The sequence below is a fragment of the Pseudonaja textilis genome, chromosome 1 (genome assembly GCF_049901715.1).
Source record: "Pseudonaja textilis isolate UNSWEBS1 chromosome 1, rPseTex1.2, whole genome shotgun sequence".
Classification (NCBI taxonomy): domain Eukaryota; kingdom Metazoa; phylum Chordata; class Lepidosauria; order Squamata; family Elapidae; genus Pseudonaja; species Pseudonaja textilis.
Window position 1 is genome coordinate 15,883,313 of NC_141990.1, and position 26,471 is coordinate 15,909,783.

General features: G+C 40.1%; 1 protein-coding gene across 1 annotated transcript; it reads right to left on the bottom strand.

Annotated features, from left to right (window-relative positions):
• Positions 1-720: 720 nt before the first annotated feature.
• EIF4H (eukaryotic translation initiation factor 4H) lies at positions 721-25,410 on the bottom strand. Its single transcript, XM_026708439.2, has 7 exons — positions 25,312-25,410; positions 13,100-13,284; positions 9,801-9,865; positions 9,604-9,703; positions 6,590-6,658; positions 4,516-4,665; positions 721-2,742 (listed from the first exon to the last, which is right to left on the bottom strand). Exons 1-7 carry the CDS (start codon positions 25,368-25,370, stop codon positions 2,606-2,608), a joined length of 765 nt encoding a protein of 254 aa, XP_026564224.1. The 5' UTR covers positions 25,371-25,410; the 3' UTR covers positions 721-2,605.
• Positions 25,411-26,471: the final 1,061 nt, after the last annotated feature.

Below are 26,471 nucleotides of genomic sequence, written 5' to 3' on the forward strand. Positions count from 1 at the left end.
AAAGGGACTTACGACCATTTTACACACTTACAACCATTGCAGCATCCCCATGACTGCATGATCAGAATTCAGACACTTGGCAATTGGTTCATATTTATGAAAACTGCAGTGCCCCAGGGTCATGGGATCACCTTTGCGACTTTCTGATAAGCAAGTCAATTCGGGGGGAGGGGAGGAAGCGCCAAAATTCTGCAGTGATTCAATTAACAACTCTAGCAAGAAGGTCATAAAACAGGGCAAAATTCACTTAACTGCCTCACTGAGCAACAGAAGTTTTGGGCTCAATTGTAGTTGTAAGTCAAGGACTACCTGTATATGGTGGAACCATAGCAGATATAGCCATCAGTTTGATAGGATCCAAACAACTGCCCTGAAAATGTATATCAGGAAAAAAAGCCAAATAAAAACATAATCCTGTTTTCTCTCTGAACGGATTTTACTTTAAAACCTTGAATTAGTCTCAGAATAAAAATAATTTGCTCCTTTCCCAATGTACAAAAGTAACATAGAGGACCAAGAAAGATACACAGGTAAGGGGTGCAAGAGTGAATACTTCACAAAAATACCTTGAGCTCAGAAGCCAGCAATGGAACAACTGTCACCCTTATGCAACCCTCCCAACCACTCCACGTTACCCCAGTCTGAAAACTGAAGAAATCTGTTGGTAAAAGCCAGCTCTTCTGTCCCAAAATTGCCAACAAACTTAAACACAGACCAGCCTTAAATATTACTTAATGTTTTCTTTATTTAAAAGATCATTCACAAAATACCATATCCATAAATTTACTTTGTCATGAAGCAGAATGTGTTAAGTGTTTGGAAATTTCTCTTTACACATTTAAAAATCAAATGGATCGACTGAGTGAGCCTTGCATGGAGAAGTCTTGTTTTTTGCTCTTAAAATCTTGGTTCTTCCTTACTTAAAGCGGAAGAGAGATTATTGGGTGGATTTGGTTTACAATACAACCACACAGTGCATGTCTTAAAGAAAGTTAGTGTTAAACAAATGGTTCTTATTCTCAAAAATATGCTCAAATTACAAGGAGGTCAGGAAGAGAAACATTTGCTCTTTTGTAAATCATGAAGACCTTTGCTAATAATTTTATTTATATCCAAATAAAAGCTGCTCTTGGAAGTTTGCGAATTAATTTTGCAAATTGAAAGACCTGTTTTTAGAAATAGGACAAGATTTAGCATTTAAAAGGAGGGGAAGCCCCAGAAAAGAGAAAACCTGCCAGTTTCTATCCTGTTATTTGTATCAAAGCTACAAATAAGATATGTTAGAACTGAAGTCAGGCACCGCAGGTATTCCCACTCTGCCCAGGCTGAGCCACGAATCTTACAAACTGAACAGCTGAGCAGGCGACAAACTGCTCTTCAAGTTTACATCACTATTTAGTGCTTCTTTCCTTCTAGGTTACTTGCTGCATCCAGCTTTTTCCAGCAAAATTTATTCACAAAGAGACGCAAGGGGAATGAACATTTGTCAGCTGCTCAGTTTGCTAGGCCTCCATGCTGTTAAGATGCCAGTTGAAACTGTATAATGTGGTGCTCTCCCCTCTGCTTATTGGAGAAGCTAAAGAGGAAAAGCACAAAACATACTGAAAGAATCAAAATGCTGGCATGGCGAAGTTAAGACACCATTTCATTCAAAACAAAGCGCCTCCAACCTCCCAAAGGGAGGGAAAAAACTTTATTTAAGAAATTAGTTAGAAAGCCATTAGCAATTCTGTGGAAAAAAATAAAACAAAACACAGAATATGTTGGAAGGAAGTCATGGGTGCTACAGAGTTGGCACAAATGTCAACAGCACACCAACCTCTAAGCACTAGTGGGAATGACACAGGCCAAGTCAAGAATGCATCCAACTGCATTTTTCATGCCAGACTCCAATGCAGACATATAACTTCTGCTCCAGGCAGAGCCCTGCGCGGTGCCAGTGGGGCCCAGAGCAGAGGGCATCCTTTGCTCTTACTGCAGTTTACATTTTAAACTATCCTGGAAGAAACAGATTTTGGATCTATTCCAAAGTGCCCAGTGGCTTAACTCTGTGTTGCAGGAGCTTTTTTTTTTTTTTTGGCAACATTTTCACTTGGGCAGGATCTTTTGAGTTGAGGGTCACTGGGGATGGCTGAACATGCCGCGGACAAAGAAGCACTGTGGAAGGCAGAGGAGAACAACTGGAGTCTGACTCAGGTGTCTGGGAAGAAGAGAGTCAGAAACGAAGAAAAAGGTGAAGCAGCACCTTGGATTAAAGAAATCCACTGTGGAAGAGGTGCTCTATTGGCTGGAAGCCAGCCCTGAGCCTGGAACGAGGGAAGTCTGGGGCTGGGGAACTTAAGAGAATGCAGGCACTACATACAGAGAAGCCAAAAATGTGCTAAAAACCACTTGTTAACAGCTGACATGCATTCACAAGCTCTGGTTTGTTTTGTTTTGTTTTCCATTTCGGTTTCAAGGAGGACAAGTGTCAGATGGTAGGAATGGTGGCTGCGGGGTTAATGTTCTGAGCTCAGTGAGACACTCTGGGCTGTCTTGCGTTTCCTCCCACCCCCACCCAGCCCCTCCCTCAATCCCGTTTCCCCCACTCTTGCCCCGAGTGCCCTCAGTCATGCTCCTTTACTATTTCCTCCCTTGGCTTGGCTCCACCAAAGATGGCAGAATTGGGATTGGCTACTTGATTGAGGGGCGTAGCAACTGTCCGGGGCTTGAGCTGAAGTCTGGGCCTCTGGGCTCTTTCCTCTGCCAAAAGAAAAAGAAGAGGAGGAGATTAAGCTGAGAGGTGATATGGCTACTTTCTCAACCTGAGTTATGGATGAACTACAGTCTTTATTATGGCTATCCTGTATCTCTGGAAGGGCTCTCATGCAAGGTATTTCATGCAACTGGGCTCAGTTTGCCTATCCCATTACAATGGGATCGGAAGAACATAGCTGCCACCCTAAAACCAAACCACTTTCCAAACTAAAGCAGTATGAAAGCACAAGGTGTCATCCACAGTGACAATTGTCCATGTAATCCCTTCTCCTCTCTCTTAAGTTTGTAGCTGTCTAGGTATTTAGACTACATCCCATCACAGCCTGGAGGACATCTGGTTAAAGAAAACCTCCCTCATGCATTACTGCTCAACAGGGTGGCCTCCAGATGTACTGGACAAATTCTCTGAGCTCTTAGCCAAAACAAGGGTCTTGAGAATGATCCAAAATATCTGGAGGACTCCAGGCTGGGAAAGGCAGCACTAGTTGGGTTACAACCCTCCCTGAACGACAGTTCTATGTTTGCATCACTAGAGGGCACTACTGCAGTTTCAACAGGACAGATCTGCTCAAGGGAGAAGGCAATACAGGGGAATTGACTTTGTTCCTCCCTCTATAAATCACCAGAAGTGACCCCAGAATTTCCCTCAATCTACTACAATAGATGTAGGGTGCACAAAAAGTGAAACCAGGGATAGTAATCAGAGTCACTCTGAGAATGAGATGGACAGTACCTAAAGTTGTTAAAAATCAATGATCTAATCTATCTAATCCAGGGTTGTCAAAACTTGTCATCACGACGGCGTCACATAATGTATCGGGACTCCCCCCCCCGCCTTCCTTAAACTAGGAATGGACATGGCCAACCCGTGATGCATCCAGCCCATGGACCCAGAGTCTAATCAGCCCTGATCTAATCTATCTATCTAATCTTATCTTCTTATCTTATCTTATCTTGTCTGTCTGTCTATCTATTTTCCAAGTCTGTCTGTCTGTCTGTCTGTCTGTCTGTCTGTCTGTCTGTCTGTCTGTCTATCTATCTATCTATCTATCTATCTATCTATCTATCATCTATCTATCTATCTATCTATCTATCTATCTATCTATCTTTCAATCTGATCTATCCACCTACCCATCCATCCCCTTATGGCTTCTATCATGAGTCAACTATTAAAAAAGTCACACAGCATGGCCCAAGGTATACAAATCTATAATGGAAACCATAAGAAGTCTCGTATTAACTTTTCTGACTAACAAATTTTATTAAAAGGCATAATTTTTGTGAGCTACAGCTTCACCACATTAGAGATCTGAACTAAACTAACATACATTAAAAGGTCTCAGGCAATATCAGAAAATTTCTCTCAGTCTAGTCAGCTCCTTGTGACTTTTTGCTATCAAAGATTGCCACAGCTATCCTCCTGTAATATCTAAAACCTGTAATGGAAGTTGGATGTGGGACTCACACTGGGCTTCCTTTTAAGTACTGAAAATGGAGTTCATGTACAGTCCTGTACTGTATTACAGCACTTAAGTAGTGTAGGCTACAAAACTGGCCTGAGAATCAGCTATCTCATTTTGCCATACTACAGGTCAAGAAACCTGTGGTGTTCCAGATGTACTATAAAACCGAGCATCTGGTACCACTAGCCCCTATTACCTGGGGGACACCAGTGGGGTGTTACAATTTAGAGTTCAGCAACATCTGAATAACTGTTGGTTCTTTATCTGGGACAGGGGAGAAAGGAAGACAGCCTACCTTCTGTTGGCTCTCGGAAATCCATAGAAGACCCACGCATTGGTGGACCATCCCTGAAACGACCTGTGCCCCCCATGGGCGGGGCACCTCCTCGTCGATCTCCAGGACGTGTTCTACCTCTGCCTCCTAGGAAGTCATCATCTCTGAAACCTATTGAAGAGAATACAGCATTTAGTATCAGCTCTCTTGATATCTCTGCCCCAGGCAAAACCTTGTTCATGAAGGATTTTTCCAGGCCATCCAAAACATCCATTCTAAAAGTCAGCTAGTTTTTAACTCCCTAAGACCCAGACATTTATTAACAGCCCATGTGAAAGAGAATGAACCAAGGCCTGTATAAATTTCTATCAGTTCAGCGAGGGGATGTCCATAATACAAGCAGAGTATGAACATCTCCCCCCACCCGACCCCCCATTCTTCCACTTCTGGCAGTGCCTCCATTATTTGTTCTATAAGGTCTCACCACTGCTTATCTTTTGCTGTGAGATGTGACTTTTCTGGCACCAGGACAATTGTACAATTACATGGTTCTGGATGTATTAGTGTTGCTATTTTTCTTAGTTGTACCATACAATTTTATTACTAGTTTTGCTTTTATGATTATCAGTAGTGATCCACTAGATTTCCTGACAAAAGAAAGAATGTGCTTGGAATTCAAATGTTGTGAGGTTGAATATAGCAAGGGGATCAGAAGTCCACCCTTTGCACCTGCAATACTAACTGAAGGTTATGATTTCTGACTGCAACAATCGAACTAGGATTCCTGCCTTCTGATAAATTTCAAGATTGAATTTTTCGAAGTAAAGCTTCCTTTCTGGTAACAGTCTACTTCTTGGTGCTATTGTTTAGATGCACTTTTAACTGAAGAAATGCCCTGTGAACTACTAGTGGCCAGCCCCTATTCTAGCTAACTCTTAATTAGGATGCAAGGGCAAACTACCACCATTGACACACTGATGTTGAATATCTCAATCTGACTCGAAGAAGAATTAGAATAAATGTAAGTGATGATAAAAAAAGAAAATAAATGGGGAAGGGCAAAAAACTAAGTTCATCAGGGTGGAGAGAATTAAACATCTGAACACACAATCTGTACTGTACAGCAGAGCAATAAGAGGCTGCATTTTCAGCCTCTTATTGCTCTGCTGTGTAGCCTATTATCTAGATTCCTACCAACCTCCTCCACAAACACAACATGTTAGCATAAGAACGAGGCTTATAGCCTTAAATTCCCATCTATAAAATGGGAACAATTTAGACTTTGCATTATATGAAAACATTTCCTAAATTCCTTTTACATAGTGATAAAGAGCAGTAAAGGGACACAACTCCCACTTGAGGACGTTTCTGTTTGGCTCACGGAGCACACCCAGCTGAAGCAGTTCTGTACATCAGACTTAAACAAATCTATGATGCATGGGCCTTCCTTCCCTGTTGACAATACGTAGTGCCAGAGGAAAGAAACAGTGATCTTACCTCGTTTAATTAAAATTGTAAAAATGGTATGCCAGAGTCACTTGGCTGAGATGGGCAGCTATAGAAATTGAATAAATAAGTGAAGACCAGTTGGATGAGGTGGTGAGCATGCTTTCAAAAGGGGTGGGTGGGTGGGGGTGGCCAAAGAAGCTGTCTTGGTGAATTTTAGTCACAGGACTGGGAACTGATGACATATCCTAAAGGAATGGAAGGCAGATAAACCACCTGTTCTGCTGATGGTAAAATTGAATAATTTAGAGCTTTACAATCCAAATCAAGCCAGGTGTTCTTTTGATAACAATTTAAGACACAAGAAACTATATTTACATTCATCAAACCTAGTGTATTCATATACTTAGCCTTCAAGGACTCCAATATGCCTAAACCTCTGTGCCCAGCTATACACACCAAATGTTTCCACAAAAGTTGAATACATACAAGAGAAATGACTGCCATATTCTTAAAAAATGGAAGTGATATTTTAAATTCCACCCTATAATGGCCTTAACATCTGGAAACAAATAGAAGGTACAGGAAAAAAAGTCGAGATTTGAAAAAAAAAATCAGAAATATTTAAAAAAGAGAGAAATACTGCTACCAGAACTGAAGTCATCTCTGGAATCCCATCCACCTCCTCCTCTCGATTCCCGTAGACCTCCACCCATGCCTAAAAAGAAAATCACATGGGTCAATGGGGAAGATGGGAAGATCTAGAATTTTCCATATTCAGTGGTCAGAAATCCCCCTATTTTAAATCAGTGCAATCCTTGCATCCATTTAAATCCGGCAACTGTACTCTGCAGGAGAATATGGCTAGATTAAAGGTAGAACTGATATCTGAAAATCGATAACCGTTGTCAAAGAAGGGGCAATATCCAGGCATAATTCAAGCCTCAATTAAGAAAATGTGTCATGAGCCAGCATCCCCAGAAAATCAAAGTTGAAAGAAAGTTTCTCTCATATTTGTGAGTTAAGCTGCAAACATTTACACACAATCATTAAATACGCTACATTATGAAGATGGAAAGTGAGGCCTTTATCTACAAAACACACATGGTCAGTTAATTATGTTAATGGTTGTGGCCAGGAGGGCCTCTGCGCAACTGCCGGTTGTGCGCCAGTTATGCCCTTTCCTGGACCATCAGTCCCTACTCACAGTAGCTCACAGGTGGCACACAGAGCAATTTGTGTAGGCACGCGAGCCCCAGCCAAACTTACCTACACTGCGCATGTGCGCGCCTCCCAGCTGATTTTCGGCCTGTTTGAGGCCTTTTTCGCCCTCCCAGGGGCTTAAGGGAAGCCTCTGCAGCCTTTGGGGGCTGAAAAACGGGCCTTTCAGAAATACCTGAAGTGCCGAAAAGGGCCCGTTTTTTGGCCTTTAAAGGCTGCAGAGGTTTCCCTCAAGCCCCTGGGAGGGCGAAAAAGGCCTCAAACAGGCTGAAAATCAGCTGGGAGGTACGCACATGCGCAGTGCAGGTAAGGGGGGAAGGTTGCGTGTGCAAGAGGGGGCGGGGCACATTTGCCATCACTGCCCTAGTCATTTCCTGTCTTGATTAATGCAATGCATTCTACATGGGGCTCCCCTTGAAGAAAATCCAGCCACTCCAGTTGGTGAAAAATGCAGCGGCCTGCATGGTTTTGTGCAGACCCCAGTGTGCACATGTTTCACCTCTCCTGAGAGAGCTGCATTGGTTGCCGATTTGCTTCCGGGTGCAATTCAAGGTGCTGATTGTCACCTTTTAAAGCCCTTCATGGCTTGGGACCAGGTTATCTGAGAGAACGTCTCTTGCCAGTCACATCTACCTGACTCATTAGAACAGGGAGGCAGGGAATGCTGTGGGTCCCATCTCTGAGGGAGATATACCTGGTGGGACCCAGAAGAAGGGCCTTCTCCGTGGTGGCTCCCTCTCTCGGGAAGATCATTCCCCCAGAGATTAGACTGGCCTCCTCTCTAATACTCTTCCGGAAGGCACTGAAGACCTGGTTCTGCCAGAGGGCCTGGGGAACCCAGAGCGGTCTGGAGCCCATGAATTGGCTTGTGTGCACTGCTGTCGTCAGGGCGGGGGGGTGGGAGTTGGGGGTTATTTTTTTCCCCAGATTTTGTTATATTGTACTTTATTATTTGATTCTTTTTGTTAGTTTTTATTGTTTTATTTACATTCTCTAAGTCACAAAACAACAGATTTGCAATCCTATTAGAAAAGCCCAACCCTGTATATTTTCCCATCTGGCAGAACCCATATGGATTTGATTAATATATGGAGTCTTCCGAATCTGGATGGGTAGGACTGCAGCTCTTTAGAACAAGGTAAGAAAACCTTTAGATGGTTTTGCTTAAGCAAGATCAATCCTCTTTGATTTTCAGGGGAAATTTATTTATTTTTTCCCCTAAAAACCTCCCTTGGGTTAAATTATTTTAGAATTATTAACAAAATAACAGAGTTGGAAATTCGAGTCAACTCATCACTCAGTTTATATGTTTCCCACTTCACAGTGGTGCAGAAAATTTTTTTTGGCAGCTTTGCTAGATTCCAGGGGGCACATACTGCCTGGGATCTCGATCTGCCTTGGAACGAAAGAGACAGGGGCATTAGCAAACTATTTTGGAACAGCTTGCCAATTGTTCAAGGAAGTTCAAATTGGTTCAGAGATCATTTACCTGCTAATTTCTTAGGAAACTAATTGTGTCTAGGGTAATGTCTGCACATGTACAAAAAACCTACAATTTCAAGAGCAGAAATGTTCTGTAAAACTTGGGATATTTTGTTTCTTCTCTGAATTTTGCATCCAAATAGGCATGCACTGGAGGAAAAAGAACTTTCCGCAGTTTTGGAAAGTTCTGTTACTGGAATGATCACTTTTGCTTAAGAACCTCCAACAAGCTGTCCCACTATTCAATATACATTTTTTCTTCCTAATGTCTAGCTAGTAACTGAAGTATATTAAACTAAAACCGGTAGTCTTCCACTTACGACTGGTCACTTAGTGAGCTTTTAAAGTTATGACAGACCTATGGAGGGGGCGGGATCTACTTGTGACCCAGATTCGAGGTTCTGGTGGTTGTCCCCTCCCATGTGGTCACACTTGGCACCTAGGCCACACTGACTGTTTTGCAGCATCCTGCAGTCACATGGCTATGTTTTACAATGGTTCTGTGAAAAAAAACACCCCAACATTTACTTTCAGTTCTCAGCAAAACCATGCCCATAATGAGATTTGGCCAAGGATTATCTGAATCCAGGATGACTGAGTTGAACAACATACTCTATCAGTGATTTGACAGTGCTTCACATTATCACATTCTGTAACTTTGTCTCCTTTATCACTACTGGATCAAAACTAACAGTGAACTTCTTTATAATTTTTTGTAGGGCATCCAGTTGCTAATATTTCCATAATGGTATGAAATTATCTGCCCGGCTCTGAGGCTGCATTTTAGATCATTTCCTGTATTCTACTAGAAGGCACTTATATCTTCCATATAATGTCGGAAGATTGCCAGTGTTGCACTGCTGACACTTAATGCCACACACAAAGACATGCCTGCTTAAGGTGGCATTAATACAACCATTCCAATTTGCAGTGCGTAAGAACAGCCATGCAGGACGTCACCTCTGTCATCTGGACCGCCACCTTTTCTGAAACCGAAGCCACCTTTGTCTTGTTTCCTGCCTTCAGCTATGTCCACTCGGAGCGACCGTTCACCAAAAAGCTGTTGGGTTGAATAAAAAAAGAAACTGTTTCTCAAACAGATTACAGATAAGAGCGGCTACCTCCGTTCAAACTACATTTCACAAGATTATACTTACTGCTCCATCAAACGTCAGAGCTTCTTTAAGTGACTCAACCTCATCAAACTCTACATAACAAAATCCTGAAATGAAATAAACAAATACATATAAATATATGTGAGAGCCAGTCTGGTGTGGTTAAGGTGCCCGGCTAGAAACTGTAAGACTGTGAGTTGTAGTCTCATCTTAGGCACAAAGCTAGCTAGGTAAATTTGGCTCAGTCACTCCCCAGTGTAGAAAGAAGGCTATGATTAACCACTTTGGAAATGTTGCCAAGAAAGCTCCTTGGCATTTTCCAGGCAGTCACCAGAACTTGAAGATTGACTCAGGTATGAATAAATGTACACTGCTCAAAAAAATAAAGGGAACACTTAAACAACACAATGTAACTCCAAGTCAATCACACTTCTGTGAAATCAAATTGTCCACTTAGGTAGCAACACTGATTGACAATCAAGTTCACATGCTGTTGTGCAAATGGAATAGACAATAGGTGGAAAGCATAGGCAGGTAGCAAGACATCCCGAATAAAGGAGTGGTTCTGCAGGTGGTGACCACAGACCACTTTTTAGTTCCTATGCTTTCTGGCTGATGGTTTGGTCACTTTTGAATGCTGGCGGTGCTTTCAATCTAGTGGTAGCATGAGACGGAGTCTACAACCCACACAAGTGGCTCAGGTAGTGCAGCTCATCCAGGATGGCACATCAATGCGAGCTGCGGCAAGAAGGTTTGTTGTGTCTGTCAGCGTTGTGTCCAGAGCATAGAGGTGCTACCAGGAGACAGGCCAGAACATCAGGAGACATGGAGGAGGCCGTAGGAGGGCAACAACCCAGCATCAGGACCGCTATCTCCGCCTTTGTGCAAGGAGGGACAGGAGGAGCACTGCTAGAGCCCTGCAAAATGACCTCCAACGGGCCACAAATGTGCATGTGGCTGCTCAAATGGTCAGAAACAGACTCCATGAGGGTGGTATGAGGGCCTGACGACCACAGGTGGGGGTTGTGCTTACAGCCCAACACTGTGCAGGACGTTTGGCATTTGCCAGAGAATACCAAGATTGGCAAATTCACCACTGGCGCCCTGTGCTCTTCACAGATGAAAGCAGGTTCACACTGAGCACATGTGACAGGGTCTGGAGATGCCATGGAAAACTTTCTGCTGCCTGCAACATCCTCCAGCATGACTGGTTTGGTAGTGGGTCAGTAATGGTGTGGGGTGGCATTTCTTTAGGGGGCTGCACAGCCCTCTGTGTGCTCACCAGAGGTAGCCTGACTACCATTAGGTACTGAGATGAGATCCTCAGACCCCTTGTGAGACCATATGCTGGTGCGGTTGGCCCTGGCTTCCTCCTAATGCAAGACAATGCTAGACCTCATGTGGCTGGAGTGTGTCAGCAGTTCCTGCAAGATGAAGGCATTGATGCTATGGACTGGCCCGCCCGTTCCCCAGACCTGAATCCAATTGAGCACATCTGGGACATCATGTCTCGCTCCATCCACCAATGCCACGTTGCACCACTGACTGTCCAGGAGTTGGGGGATGCTTTAGTCCAAGTGTGGGAGGACATCCCTCAGCAGACCATCTGCCACCTCATCAGGAGCATGCCCAGGCATTGTAGGGAGGTCATACAGGCACGTGGAGGCCACACACACTACTGAGCCTCATTTTGACTTTTAATGACATTACATCAAAGTTGGATCAGCCTGTAGTGTTTTTTTGCACTTTAATTTTGAGCGTAACTCCAAATCCAGACCTCCATGGGTTGCTAAATTTGATTTCCATTGATAATTTTTGTGTGATTTTGTTGTCAGCACATTCAACTATGTAATGAACGAAGTATTTAATAAGAATATTTCATTCATTCAGATCTAGGATGTCTTATTTTTGTGTTCCTGTTATTTTTTTGAGCAGTGTATATACACACAATTAAAATCAGGAAAACCGCTCTCATTTCAGTACTGGAAACTAGGTATGCACGTATGATCATTGGCTTACCATTCTCATAAAATTGATTTGGCTCCTTGAGTTTTGTCATCCAACAATTTTAACTTCCTGATTTGAAATACAGATTATAGAAAAAGAAACATAAAAACATTTGTTCTAGAGGGATACAAAATATTTTATATTTGGAATGTTTCAAGCTTGGTTTCAGTAAACATAGGAAATAATGATAGGATACATTTATTAAGACTAAAACAGCTGCTTTGTATTTGAAACAGTGATTTTAAGATCAATTTTTTTGCATACTTTAAATTTGTTCCCTATATAATTTTTTCTTACAGGTAAGATAAGAAGCACTTTGCTAAGACTTCTTACATAATGAGATAAGCAGCTAGTACTTAACCTGTGTGTATTTGCAGTTAAGTTTAAAAGTAGGGAATTTTTGTATCCTGGGGTAAAACTGTTCGGCTGTTTATGTTCTCTTGTTTATTTTCCTGAAGATGTTTTATGTGTCCCCACAACAATCTTGTGACGTAGGTTGGGCTGAGCGACATCTAAGTGACCTAAAGTTCACCCAGTGAGCTTCTGTGCCTATAGGTAGACAAAGAACCCATGTCTCCTTGCTCTTAGTCCAACACCTTCACCAAAATACATAACCTTTTATTAGCAAGTTTAGATGGTTGGATATACAGGAAAACTTTGTTATGTTGCTTATTCCTATTAAGGGTTTCAGCTGGTCAAACCTTTACTTTACACAAGCCCTTCTCTCCTTCACTCCTGCAACAGGCATTTTCTGTGATCAATCAGCATCTTTATCTTCAATGGGTTATTTTGGGAAGAGCTAAACTGCTGCACGAGGTTCTCTCCCTAAAGATCACAATCTATGCTTCCAGCATTAAGGTTTCCCCTATAAAAGCTGGCTGATAGATCACACATCCCCATGGTCCAACTCAAGTTATATAGCTATCACAATGTACATTTATCTGTATCATTTAATTACAATTTTAAATATTTAAAATGAGTACCTCAAAAGCTGCCGTAATTCTAATGCTATGGTAGTGGCCCCTAGAATCCCTTTCAAGATACAGACAATTGTATTCTTTAATTTGATAAAAAGAGCAAGTTATTAAATACATGGGAATGGTTTTATTTTCTATATCTAAACATTGAAGTTACATTATAGATTTTGATTTCCACTGTCCACTCCTTGGAATGTGTTTTCTGACTTACCACAGAAAAGCAAAAAATGATCTTCACACCAAATACATGTATACATGCACACAAAGGCACACTCAATTTCACACCTTTGCTCTACAAAGAAACAGCTACCATAACCCCCAAACTTTATGACAAAGGGGAGATATAAAACCACCTACCTTTAAATTTATCTGTCTCTTTGTCTCTGACTAGTCGCACACTTCTTATACTGAGTTTCTCAAAGATGGCATCAATATCTCCTTGAACTGTGTTGAAGGGGAGGTTACCAACGTATGCTGTAAAGGGGGGCTCTGTTGGAAGCTCTTTCTGTTTACGTGCACCAATGGCAGAACTGCCACGAGACCTGTTGACAAAGGTAGGATTATAATTGACACCCGGGTGCTCCCTGTGGGAGTAGCAGCTATGGCACACTTAGAAAACTCAGATATGGAGAAGCACTTTTGCATCAAGCAGCTAACCTTGAAACCAGGTAGAGGTAACCTGTGGCTTGCAGACCCCCAAGCATCTCATCAACCATTTCTAAAATCTAAAGATGTATATCGGTATAAATTCAGCTTTATACTGAAGCCAGACCACTTATTTTGGTAGGGTTTTAAAGAGCAAAGTTATTGCCTTAAACTTTGCAGGGGGTTACAGCACACACGCACCGCTCAAAACACTTCCCCCAAATCAGATAATTTTCACTGTTTCCCCTCACTTTAGGAATAAAACCACCACAGAGGTTTAAGGCATCCTTTTTACCATTTGACCTCCCATTCCAAAAATGGGAAAGTTAAGTTCAACAATGTCAGCTTTGACTATTTGGCAGTATCATGACACCAGCCACCCAAAAGGGAATCAATGAGGAAAAAGGAGCTTCCCTCCCCTGGCCATAAATAGGGATCCCTAAACTCTTCAGCTCATCAGCCCCTTCATCAAGTTTCAGGTTGCTCATTGACTCCCACTATATGTAAATGATTTACTAAACACTATTTTAACTAATAGGAGTACAAATAGCAACATCAACACCTTGGATAGCTCCACTGAGCCTTAGGAATCAATACTGACCACTTATAAGAACCCTGCTTTAAAACACTCAAAGGCATTTTTTTTTAGTCCAGAACAACTGAGATGATACATCTAGCAGATGTATTCCTCAGGAAACATGATTATATTGTACTATACAAAATGTTATAAACTACAGAATTAATGTAAGGAAGATCAACCCCTATGCTGAGCAAGTTACAATGAAATATAATTGACAGGGAAGGGAGAATTCAACAGCAGTTCAGGAGAAAATATAAGGTAATAATCTGAATGAAATTACAAGAAGTTTTTGTTTAGTGACTGCCCCATTTAGTAACTGTTCAATTATGATGATGAAAAAGTAACTCTATCACTAATGTTTGCATTTCTGATCATTGAAGGTATGTATGTGAGGCAAAAGAAAGCTGAAGTGAAAACATTAGCACAGTCACGATTTTTAATGACTGAGCTGCCAGTCTTAACTCTAGTAGCTAAACGAGGACTACCTGTATGCTGCCTGATTAAGTGGGAATTCATATTCAGATTAATCATTAGTTAGACCTAGATTAGTAACATGATATCTGTCACATTCTTTAGAATACAATTTCTTCGTCTTTAAAAATGAAGAACAATTCTGAATTTCTTTTACGATAGACTGGGGCAATAAAAGGAATACTGAAATCTTCTCTAACTTTAACCCGAAAGTCACACTCAGTTCTCCCTCAACTGTTTCAACGTGTTATTTGAGGTATAGTGTGCCAATATCTTTTCTTCGGTGGCTACTCATTTTTGGAATGGATCCAAAATCCATAAGAACATACTGGGATGTTGGGACCAGCTTGGAGAAAATCAAGCTCCTCAAAGGAACATGAGATTCCATGAATATCATTTAAGGAAGATGTAGTTATACTACAGCTCCTCTTGCTTTTACTCACTCATGTTTCAGTCACTTCTGGATTGGCGCATAAGCACACCAACGTGCCTACCGTCCCTGTCCTATTCTTTTATTTTCCTTATATGTACCCATTTCATGTATTCATAATTATGTATATACTTATATACCTATTATCTTGTAAGCGATTGACAAATCAAATAAATAAATAAATGCACTTTACATGAGACAGTCCTTGATGACAACCAGGAAGCTGCAATTGGTCCAGAATGCAGTGTAGCAAAGGACTAGGATAGGACTAAGTCTGATGGTTAACAGTATAGGTCATTATGGCCCTTTGGTAGGAAGGTATGTTTTATGTTCTTGCTTTTTTTTGGTTTTGCAATGAACTGCCTAGGATTATTGTGTGATATAGGCAGTAATAAATGTCATTCAATACATAAGCACATAATTAACAACTAGGAAGTATCTGTCTCCTTTTCACCAATTGAGATGAAATAAAATATATTTTACTGCTAGACATAAACCAGTTGCACTACATCTTGTGGCCATCTTTTTAAAAAACTATCATGGAGAACAGCTAATAACATAACTTTTCATGTGAGTTTAAATATGAGTACACATTCTTCTCTTGTACAAGGAACTACTCTTGTAAAACAACAACATTTGGTTGTGTTTCTTATATTCACTGGACAAGGCCAATGTGAAAAATTAAGGTTTTGAGATGCATCTTCTTCTCACCCTTGGAATCTTCTATACATATAAAAGTGAAATACCACTCATGTATTATCACAAAATCTCCAGAACCGTAAAGCCTACAAACTTGAAATTTGGCACGTATGTTCCTCTTCTAGGTGGTCACTAAGAAAGTATTTTTCAAAATGACCATCAGAGCACTAGTATTTCATATATTATTATTAGCACTCTCTGATGCTAAGGAGTTCTACTCCCCCTCCCCACCTGAAAAGAAATCTATTCCAAATGCAAAACACAAGCAGAAGTTTCAGTTTCAGAGCAGCAAGCAGCTTTAGTACAGAACAGTTGAGCTAAGCCACGCCCAGGCTCCTTGCTGTCTACTTCCTCACAGCAAATACGGTTTCAGTTTCCAAACAGCCCTCCAGTCTCATATACTGATGCTAGCCAGATGAATACTGATGGATGCTGATAGGCAGAGGCATAATTTTTTCCCCTTATTTTCCTCCCCCATAACTAAGCCCGACCACAGTTTCATAGCACAGCATGGGTATCGAACTAGTCAAATATAGCTGTAACACTATCACCTTCTTGCCTACAGCTGTAGTCGAAGCAATTACAGCATTTTGGAAAATATAACTATTCACTGAGCAGCATATGGAGCAATAGTTCTCTAGCAACTACAGTAAAATGCAGCCTCAGAGATTTTCTGAGGATGATTAAATGCCATGATAGAACACTTGTGATTCTAGCAAAGTTTCTCAAATAAATTTCCTGAACTTCCAATAAAAATCTGCAACTATGAACAGGTTTGTGGTAAGTTCATAAGTTTCTACTTGCTATATTAGTCAGAGAAAAAGGTACAGCACATTTCAGAGTGCACTCTGGAGTGATTTATGGCAAGGATTATATTTAGAGATGCAGTTATTGCCAGGACCTTAGAGCAGAGAAAGGACCTCCACAGCATCTCCATCTCCCTCTCTCTCTCCCTCCCTCCCCCCCCCCACACATAGAGTAAGGCCACTTGTCTCAGGTTTAAGAACTTGAGCAGTTATTTCTAACACCAAGTGTGATCACTGAAACAAATCTCAGAATCTATAACTAAATTCCTGCAATGGATGAGCAACATCTGAAGAGTATCCCTATATTTTAAAAGTATCCTTCCATGAATACTGCCTAACTCTGTATGTATGGTAGCTATACCTCTATGCATATTTACTGAATTAATTCAGAGTTAAGCATGGAAAGGACTGGTACTAAAATATTAATTTCCAATTTTGGCGGTCATAAAAAGAAGTCCAACAAATCTAGCACATTCAAGAGGTTGTCAGTGAAGAGTATAAACAGCTGAAATGCTGTAAAAAACTGAAATAGCTTTTAAGTTTAGAGTAATGTAGGTTAGAGAAAAGAAAGGTCTCCAAATGCCTGAATGGCTGTTATTAATAACGACATAAGAATTCTTTAAGAATTCTTCAAGAGGATGACTTGAGCAAGACTAAAAGTAGCTCATCTGAAGAACACAGTATAGGGAAGACTATTCTAGAGTTTGGGGTGCATTTCTTCCAAGGGCTGGTCCATTTCTAAAATTTTAAGTAAAGCATTCATTTCCTATTAATTTTTCGTGCAGGAAAAAAAAACCCTAAGAAAATACAGCTAGTGATAAACAATGCCACCGTGGACATAAAATGCTTTGAAGTATGCATGTTTGTGACAGTTGCCCTCAACATTCAAGATGCTTTATTCATTTTCAACAAAGTTGATTCAAGAATCAATCAAAAACATATGGGATACTTAACAAAATGGGTCTGATATAAACACTGTGGTGGTGCAGTGGTTAGAATGCAATACTGCAGGCTAATTCTGCTGACTGCCCACTGCCAGCAGTTTGGCAGTTCAATTCCCACTGGCTCAAAGCTGATTCAGCCTTCCATCCTTCCAAGGTGGGTAAAATGAGGAGCCAGATTGTTGGGGGCAATATGCTGGCTCTGTAAACTGGTAAGAGGGGGCTGTAAAGCACTGTGAAGCAGTATATAAGTCTAAGTGCTATTGCTTCTGAAACGAAGAGATAATATTCATTTTATTAACTAATCTAATAGGCTATGAGTTAGGAATGAAGAGTGCAGAAATCCATCATTGTGAAAGGTATTTGAAATGACAAGGTAGACCGACCATCTGGTTCTGTCAGTTGGGAGTTCATGTTGTTGACAGGCAGGCAATTAAAACATGATATGCTAGCTACATGATATTATGTATACACACACACACACACACATATATATTAGAACAGAAATAGTCAAAGCTACTCGTACACTTCTATATGGTTTGTGATTAGATCACCAAGGATTTCTGACTCGCCAAATAATAAAAGAAACAAGAACTTTTGTCAAGACCACTTCTATATTAATTGTTCATCACCTACACTCAAACAGAGTTTAGACGGCTCTATTTGAATATGGAACAGGCTCAATATTACTCAAAATATAAAAGAAAGACATATTAACCTGGCTGCCTTTGATCGTATGTCAATGTTGCTCTGCTAGGCAGTTTTTGAACTGCATCTGAATTACTATAAACAGAACCCTATCATATACAACCTAAGAGAAAGATCTGCACTTGTATATGTACACCCTTAGTCTCTATATAATGTAATGATTGACTGCTATTATTTGATGAGCCATCATTTTGTTTCCGTTAGAGCAGTGGCTGCGGCCCACTGGTGGGCCATGAGAAAATTTTGGTGGGCCGCAGTGAAATCTCACCCCCAGAGCTCCCCGCCAAAGCAATTAATCCAGGCTGTGCAGAAACACAAGGCTGCTCAGCCCACATGGCCAGCGGGAACCTTCCCCGCCCACTCACTCCTTACCCAGCAAACTTGTCTGCTAAGTTGCTATTTTTCCTTTTTCCGACCATCAGCTGTTCTGCTGTGCTGGGAGATTTAGATTAGCTAGGAAGCAGGAAATAGTTGGATTTCTTGCTTTCTAGCTAAGCACAGCCAAACCTCTCTTAGGACTGAAGGTTTGCTTGCAAGCAAATTCAGTGCAGACGCACGGCAAGCAAATCTGAGAGACTGAGCTAGCCGATTGCAGATAGATAGATCACTGAATGATTCTGTGAGGAACTCAATCTGCCTGCTTTGCCTGATTTTGGATAAAAGTTGCTTTTTTAAAATAAAAAATTCAATATTTACATACATGGTGTGTTGTGAGTTAATTTTGTGAGTTTGCTTGCAAGCAAATTTAATGTGACAGACTGAGCTAGCCAATGGCAGATAGATTTCTGAATGAATCTGTGATTCTGTGAGCAACTCAATCTGCCTCCCTGCTTTGCCTGATTTGAGGTAAAAGTTGCTCTTTTTTAATAAAAAAATTCAGTATTTATATAAATATTTATAATATTTACATACAAGCCATGCCCAGCCAGTCACATGACCACCAAGCCATACCCACAAATTAGGCCACAGAACCAGTTAGTGGTCCCTGGGATCTAAAATTATGAGTTTGATAGTCCCTGAGGTCCATAAGGTTGGCGACCCCTGCTTTAAGAGTACAAATATGGTATTCCTTATTTTTCTAGTTACACGAAGGATAGCTACCTGCAGTCTTTAACAAAAATAAAAGCTTCTAGAACCACAATACATGACCAAATTCAAAAATTATTATAGGATATAATGTTCCTATGATATTCTACCATTGCAAATGCTACTTAAATTTTAAAGAAATACTACTACATGAGAACAAGATTAGTGTTTTGTAAGAATAATGTTGGATGAAGGCAAAGAAGGAAGCTTCTCCAGTTAGGATCTGAACACAAAACACAACAATAAAACTAATAAATCATTTGATCATTCCTAATATTGTGCATTCTAATTTTTTTCTCACCTGCATTAACATTAAGTTGTCTAGAAAAATCACACAAGATTTCATATATATGAAGCAAAGGCTCCTGAGAAAATGTCCTTGCAATCTTACCTGTGGGTTATTTATAATGTGATAGCCACCGATAGGGCCTTTTTAGTGGTGGCATACTGATGATAGAATTGTCTCCTAGAAACAATAAATGGTGCCCATGTCATTTAGTTTCCAACCGGCTTGTTCAACAGGGTAAACATTTTGGGGTGGGTGGATGGGTGTGTCAAAATTATATTGAAATGTATACTGATTAAAAAGAAGCAAAATAACTCTCTCCAAATCTCATCCCAACACTCATACAAGTAGTCCTTGCTTAATAACTTGAATTGGGACCATAATATCCATCACTAAACAAAGTAGCCATTAGTTGAAACATGATAGCACTGTACCACTTAGTGACAGCAATTCTGATAGTCCCAGTTACATTGCTTTTTCTTCTCTGCCACACTTACCTTCACCAACTCCTGCTCCCCATGTAACTTCCCCCTTTCTCTGCCCTTTTGATGCTCTGCCCTTTATTGCTTCATATTCTCTTATACCACTGCTGCCCCAGATGATCTTCACCATCTTCTTCCTCCACTGCTGATGTCCACTCAGAACTGATGCAGATGCCTCACAAATGGCTAGACAATGGGAAGAAAGATCAGCTGGGGACAGCAAAGGTATAGGATGGCATAAGACAGAGATGAGGGGAAGACAAGCAGGTGGGAAAAGTTGAAGCACTGACTGGTCCATAAGCAAGAACTTCTTGCATGGCCTATCTTCTACAAGTTCAAGATCTCCCAAAGAAATAAGATGGCTAAAATATATTTGCAACTCCCAATACAATTTTGGCACCAGTAATAAAAACATTATGAGTACAGTTGGACTAATTTTGAAATTCTCTTATAAAAATAAAGGGAATTTAACTATGAAATAACAGGGTAACGTGGATGTTACTTTTGTTTGCTCCCAAGAATTACTGAGATAAATATAGAATAGGTACTGTAGCTCATTGAATTTTGCCTATAATGGCAAATTTGAGGAACGACCCAGCTTAAACGGTTATATTTGGGGTGCATTATGCAAAGATCTAGCTCCGTTTGAAGTGTATAATGGTGAAAAGATAGAAGGGAAGAGAAAAAGAAAATAACCAGCATGAAGTACATGAACTCATATACAGTGGTAAGGGATGCCCTGCAGCAAGAGGACTAGATTAGGGTAGATTATCCTGGAGAAAAACTATCTACACGGTTACTAAGCACTGACACTAATTTCATGCTACATAAAACAATCAGTATTTTATTTACTAGGCTTTATCAAGCTGATCCAATTCCTTACTCAACATTTGACAAATTCATGAACTGAAAGTAAACTCAAAAGAAAAACAATTATTTCTACTCCATTGTTCAACAAAAGCAACATTCTGAAATTGTGTTACACCCTTAGAATCAAATATAAGCCTGCCACCCTATTCTAAAAGGAAATCTTTTTCACTCATTTCATCTTCTTTCCTTCTGCTCAATCATTATAAATGATTCAGTGCTGGGGAAAAGAACTTTTTGAGAAATGATTAATACTGATTTTGACTCTAAATGATCTGGCCAGTTGGCAAAAATTGGGAGAAAATTATAGGTAGCAAACATCCAGGTGGTAAAGATACACATAACCTCTTATATATATCAAGTATTTGATATAAATAAGTGCCAAAGGTCTTTTTGTAAAGTAACAGGGAAGGAGGAAAAAGAATCTCAGCCTCATCAGATTCACAGAAATATGAACTATTAGATTCTTAAACTACTTCTACACTACAAAAATATTCTTTATTTACCAGCAATTTTACTTTTCCTATAAAAATGCAGGGAACAACCATTCTGATTCTACAACCCCAAATCCTTTCTTACAGTCCCATTCTTATTTATTTTATATATTAAATTTATTGCTTTATCCTATGGATTCACATTTTTTTTATTTCTTGATAGCAAATTTCAGGGAGGTAGATATGCTTTGCTTCTTAGCCAATAAAGTAGTTATAATTTATTTTATTCAATTTATATGGCTGCTCATTTCAAACAAGTGACTCAGAACAGTTAACCATCAATTCAATTATTTCAAATGTTCCAATCAACACTTCAATCCCCATGCTGGGGACATTGCCACATGTTCTAAGCCTTGTGAAAGATTAATATAGTTGGGCCAATCTGACTTCTAGGAGAGATAATGCACATGCCAGGTGCCACTTCCTGGGTTTTGACAGGCAGCACCTTTTAATGGGCTGGACTAGTAACATGACTTTCCTGTCTGCCCTGATGAATAGACGTGAACAAATTTAATTGTTAAAACAATTAAAATCAGAAAAAAATGAATAGAAAAATGCAAATTTAAAAACCAAAATGTCTGAGGGTGAGAAACTTCTCTATTTTTTCAGTAAAACACAACCACCGGAGTCTTTGATGAGTTGATTTTTGGGTCCATATTCATGGCATCATGAATATATCGAACATTCATTTCAATTAATTCAGCAACAACACACCATCTGCATATAAACTTGCACACTCACACCCTAACCAACACACCTTTAATGACATCACAAGTATCCCTTATACATGTATTCATAAAGACAGGGAGACACCATACATCTTTTTCTTATGTTGTGCTCAGTGTTGAACTATTCCCATTTACTCTTATGTTCTTTGTTGCTCTTATTGCATGCAGCAAAACACTGCATAGTTCAAGCCTATTCATTTAATTATTTGCATTTGTTCTTTGCTACCACTGGAAGACCTGAAAGAACAGGTTAGGGACAGACTGTTATAGAGAATATATGTGTGATTATGAAGAGTTAACACCAATTTGGCACATAAACATCTTGCTACTTTTCCTTTTGTATAGAGTTAAGCATTGCTCATCTATTTCTCCAATTACATCATCAACTTTAATATTTTTCAACATTCTTACAGCATTTATTTTCATTTCATTATTCTTTTTTAGGTATGTATAAGATTTATTTCAATACCACTCTTCTACATATCACTATAATTCCTATAGAAATCTCCAAAATACTCTTCCAGCATTCTCAGATATCACTGTCGTTTTTCATCCATTCACTCTGCTTTGAGCTCCTGCTTTCGCTCTATTAAAAAAACAACCATCAAAATTTCTTTACATTTTCTCCGCCAAGTTTAAACTTAACTGTTCCTGGCTGATTATGACTACCATTTTCTGAGTTATCATTTTCTCTGTACAAATTATATATTTCTCCAAATTTGTAAAAATCCTACTAGCATAACTCAAAACATGTTTGACAGTCTGGAACAAAATTGTTTTACTCAGGCAGCTTCCTCATGGTCTTTCCTTTGATTCAATTTCTATTGAGTTGGGAGATTACTTTCAAATAATTTTTCATATAGGACTTAACTTTTATATTGGCATTCTTCCCTTACCTCTTTTGTTTCTTTTTCTTCCATGTACTTTTGATGCTATTAATATATGGTCCATAGCACATTTAAATATCTCACCTATCTTGTATTTTTCTGTGATTCTCTGGCTGTCCCATCCCAAATAAAGTCGTCATGCTTTTTAAACCCAATTCTATATATTTGTATGTACTGATTTAATAAATATAAACCATGTATTTTAATAAAAAACCTTTAACTCTAGTTACTTACCAAATAGTAAAAATTCTCATTTAGTCTTGGATCATTTTCTAAACTTTCTCCAGTCTATTCATATCACCTAGCAGAATAATTTTACCTTTTGAATTGCAGTAATTCAGGATGGAGTACAATTTTTCAAAAACCTTTTGATAGTCAATTATTACAGTATCACTGGTCACTAGAATGTAATATTCAGCTGCCGCTAAAGTATGAATTTTTCATTTAAAATGCACTAAAAATCTACATAGCAGCAATTGACACTTTTTTATACCTTTCATTTAAAATCAAATCTACAGGTTAACTTTGTTCTGTATATTAATCAATTATGCACTACAACTTCAAATCATCTTCAGCAACTTCCCACTTTTCTCTTAAGTTTAATACACATAAACATAACTGTTTTTCTTTCATTTGTTAATTCATCTTTTACTTCTCTTACATTCCAATCTATATCTATATCTATGAAAGCAAAATACCACTCATGCCTCATCACAAAATCTCCAGAACAGTAAAGCCTACAAACTTGAAATTTGGCATGTATGCTCCTCTTGGCTTCTAGGTGCTCACTAAGAAAGGATTTTTCAAAATGACCACCAGAGCATTAGTATTTCATATATTATTATTAACAGCTCTGATGCTAAGGAGTTCTACTCCCCCTCCCCACCTGAAAAGAAATCTGTTCCAAATGCAAAACACAGAGGAATTTCAGTTTCACAGCAGCAACCAGCTTTAGTACAGAACAGAATTAAGCTATGCTCAGGCTCCTTGCTGTCTCCTTCTTGCTCACACAGCAAATACTGTTTCAGTTTTCAAACAGCCCCCAACTCTCACACACTGACAGGACACTAGCCAGATGAATACCGATGGATGCTGGTAGGCAGAGGCACATTTTTCCCCCTTATTTTCTTCCCCCAAAACTAAGCCTGATCACATAACGTGATCTAAGCACGCTAAGCACGGTTATAGAGCTAGTCTTATATATCAGTCATCAAATGGGCTTATAGATGTTGACCTCTGCATCTTACGGCATATTATTTCCCACCTTCATTATTCTTATAACTCAAGATGGTTGAGATACCTAATGTTCCTTCCTCTTATTTTCTCCACAATTATCACCCTGTCAGATGGGTTGGGATGTGATTGAGGGACAGGCCCTACCTTCTTTAATGCCTAAGGCAGGACTAGAATTTACAATCTCCTGGTTTATAGCTTGGTGCCTTAATTTTGTAACATCACAAGTATCTTCCATTATGCACTTTGATTTTCTTCAGATTCACAATCAAAAGTGAGTTACATACACTACTGTACTAATAAACCTTCTCACTCAAAGGCCCCAAATTCTTTCTCCTGCTCTCTTCACTTGTTCAGCTTCCCAGCACACTCCTCTTAATTACTTGAAGGCTGAGGTCTCCTTCCTTTGAGCACCAGCTTTACTATCCATTCGTATTTCACAATTAAGGAATGGGGATTAAAAGAACAAATGAATGGAGTGTTCACTTCCTAGCACCATTCAAAAAACCCTTGAACACGTGCCTCTTTTTTTTTTTTAACCCAACCTTCTAATGTTCAACACCACACCAAGATGTTTTAAATGAACTTCTCTCCACGAGCATCCTCTATTTAGCCTAAAGAACCATCCACCCAAATTGTTGCTCTCCAGGTATGTTGCTTTTTAATTGCCAAGATTCCATAAAGCACAGACACCTTAGCTGGTGATTATGCGAGTTGAGGGCATACAGAACTAGAGGCGTTGGGTGGGGTTAGTTGGATTACGGCTGCCTTACACTCTTGCTAAATTTTACCTTTTTGTCAGGCGACGACTAATCCACAATGAAAGTTACTGTTAAAATTATGTATTAAAGACTATCGCCATCGTTCTCCTGGACACTACCAAGCTTTCCTTCTCATGACCCTCTTCCAAACCCCCTTGTTGGCAAACTTTAAAAGCCAAAGGATTTTCCCGCTTGCCTCGTATTTTTAACCTTCTGGTCTTTGCAGAGGTTACTCGTTCCTAATCAAAACACACACTAGTCTTCGCAACAAATCCGCTCGGCCTTGTCTCTCCTCTCCTCACATCACAATCCCCTTCCCACGTCGCTCCCTCCCCATCGGGGGGCGAGGTCGCCCATGTTTCTCCCCTCAGCTTCGGTGTCTGAGGAAAGTACATCTCCCCATCCACTGGCCGGAAGAATGGCCGTCTCCTACGTTTCCCGGTTGCCCGTCCCAGTCCCTCTCACCCGCGGCCGCCCCCGAAGCTACTATAGGCCCGGTCGTCATAAGCATCGAAATCCGCCATTGCTGCCGCTCCTGCCGCCTCAGCCTCCCCGAGCGCGAGCGAGCGCTGCAGGACCCCGCGCCGTTTATATAGCGGGCCAAACTGAGGGGCTGCCCGTCGTGCCGCCTGAAGTCGATCGCCTTCCTGCGCCTGCGCCTTGCGGATGGCGGCGGGTGTGCCCTCGGCGCTGCCTGATTGAAAAGCGGTGGGAAAGAGAGCGAGGCATAAGTAACCTCATGAGACAGGAAGAGGTTTTCCATTTTGAAAATCACCCAAGGCGTGGAGAGGCAGAGCACATGTTGGGGTTTGAGGTCGGGTATAAGCTTTTCCCAGTTACCTGATCTAATTTAGAAAACAGTGTAGACAGAAGGGGGGGAAGGAAGCGACGTATTTATTTAATTTTGCCAATCAAGAGCCAATAAAGCACATTTTCCAGAAAGTGTCGTTTCCCAGTTTAAAATGCATAGGCACAAGATCAAGAGATAGGATAGGAATGTGTATGTTGCTGAACTGTCTCTGATTACCTCTATGTGTTACCATTGTTCTATGCTATTTTGTTGCCTTCCCTTATTCATAAAACATACCTCCCGTTTTCATCATTAAAAATGAGGAAAATTCAGTGCAGGGATGACTTCAATATTGTAAAGGAATAACTTCACTAAAAATATTGTTGAAAAGGGAAAAGGAAAGAAAACCATCACTATCAAAATTATACACCAAAGATGCTACCCTCTTCGCTTGAAAAAAGTGTGATCTCACTGTCACTGTATTTTGTGTTATTATATTTGTGTTTTTGCCTCATTCTCAGTTAAGCAGGTTTGAGAGTATACTTTAGTTTTGCATATAAAGTGACATCTGAACTTCAGAAGGATGGGAAAAAATATCTGAGTTGTTGAAATCCTGCGTCAAAGTAGACAACAATAGCTGGACTGAAAATGTATTCTTTTTCTACTGAAATGTTGCGGCACCAAAGTATTGTTGTTTCCAAACTAACGTTTGGATTTCCTTTAATGCAGGCCAATTCCATGTCTTGTTTCCAGAAGAAGCTCATGGGGCTGTTTTTGCCCATTGCTCAGGTTTTCAAAAATTAAAGCCATTTATCTGAGATGATTGGAGGATACC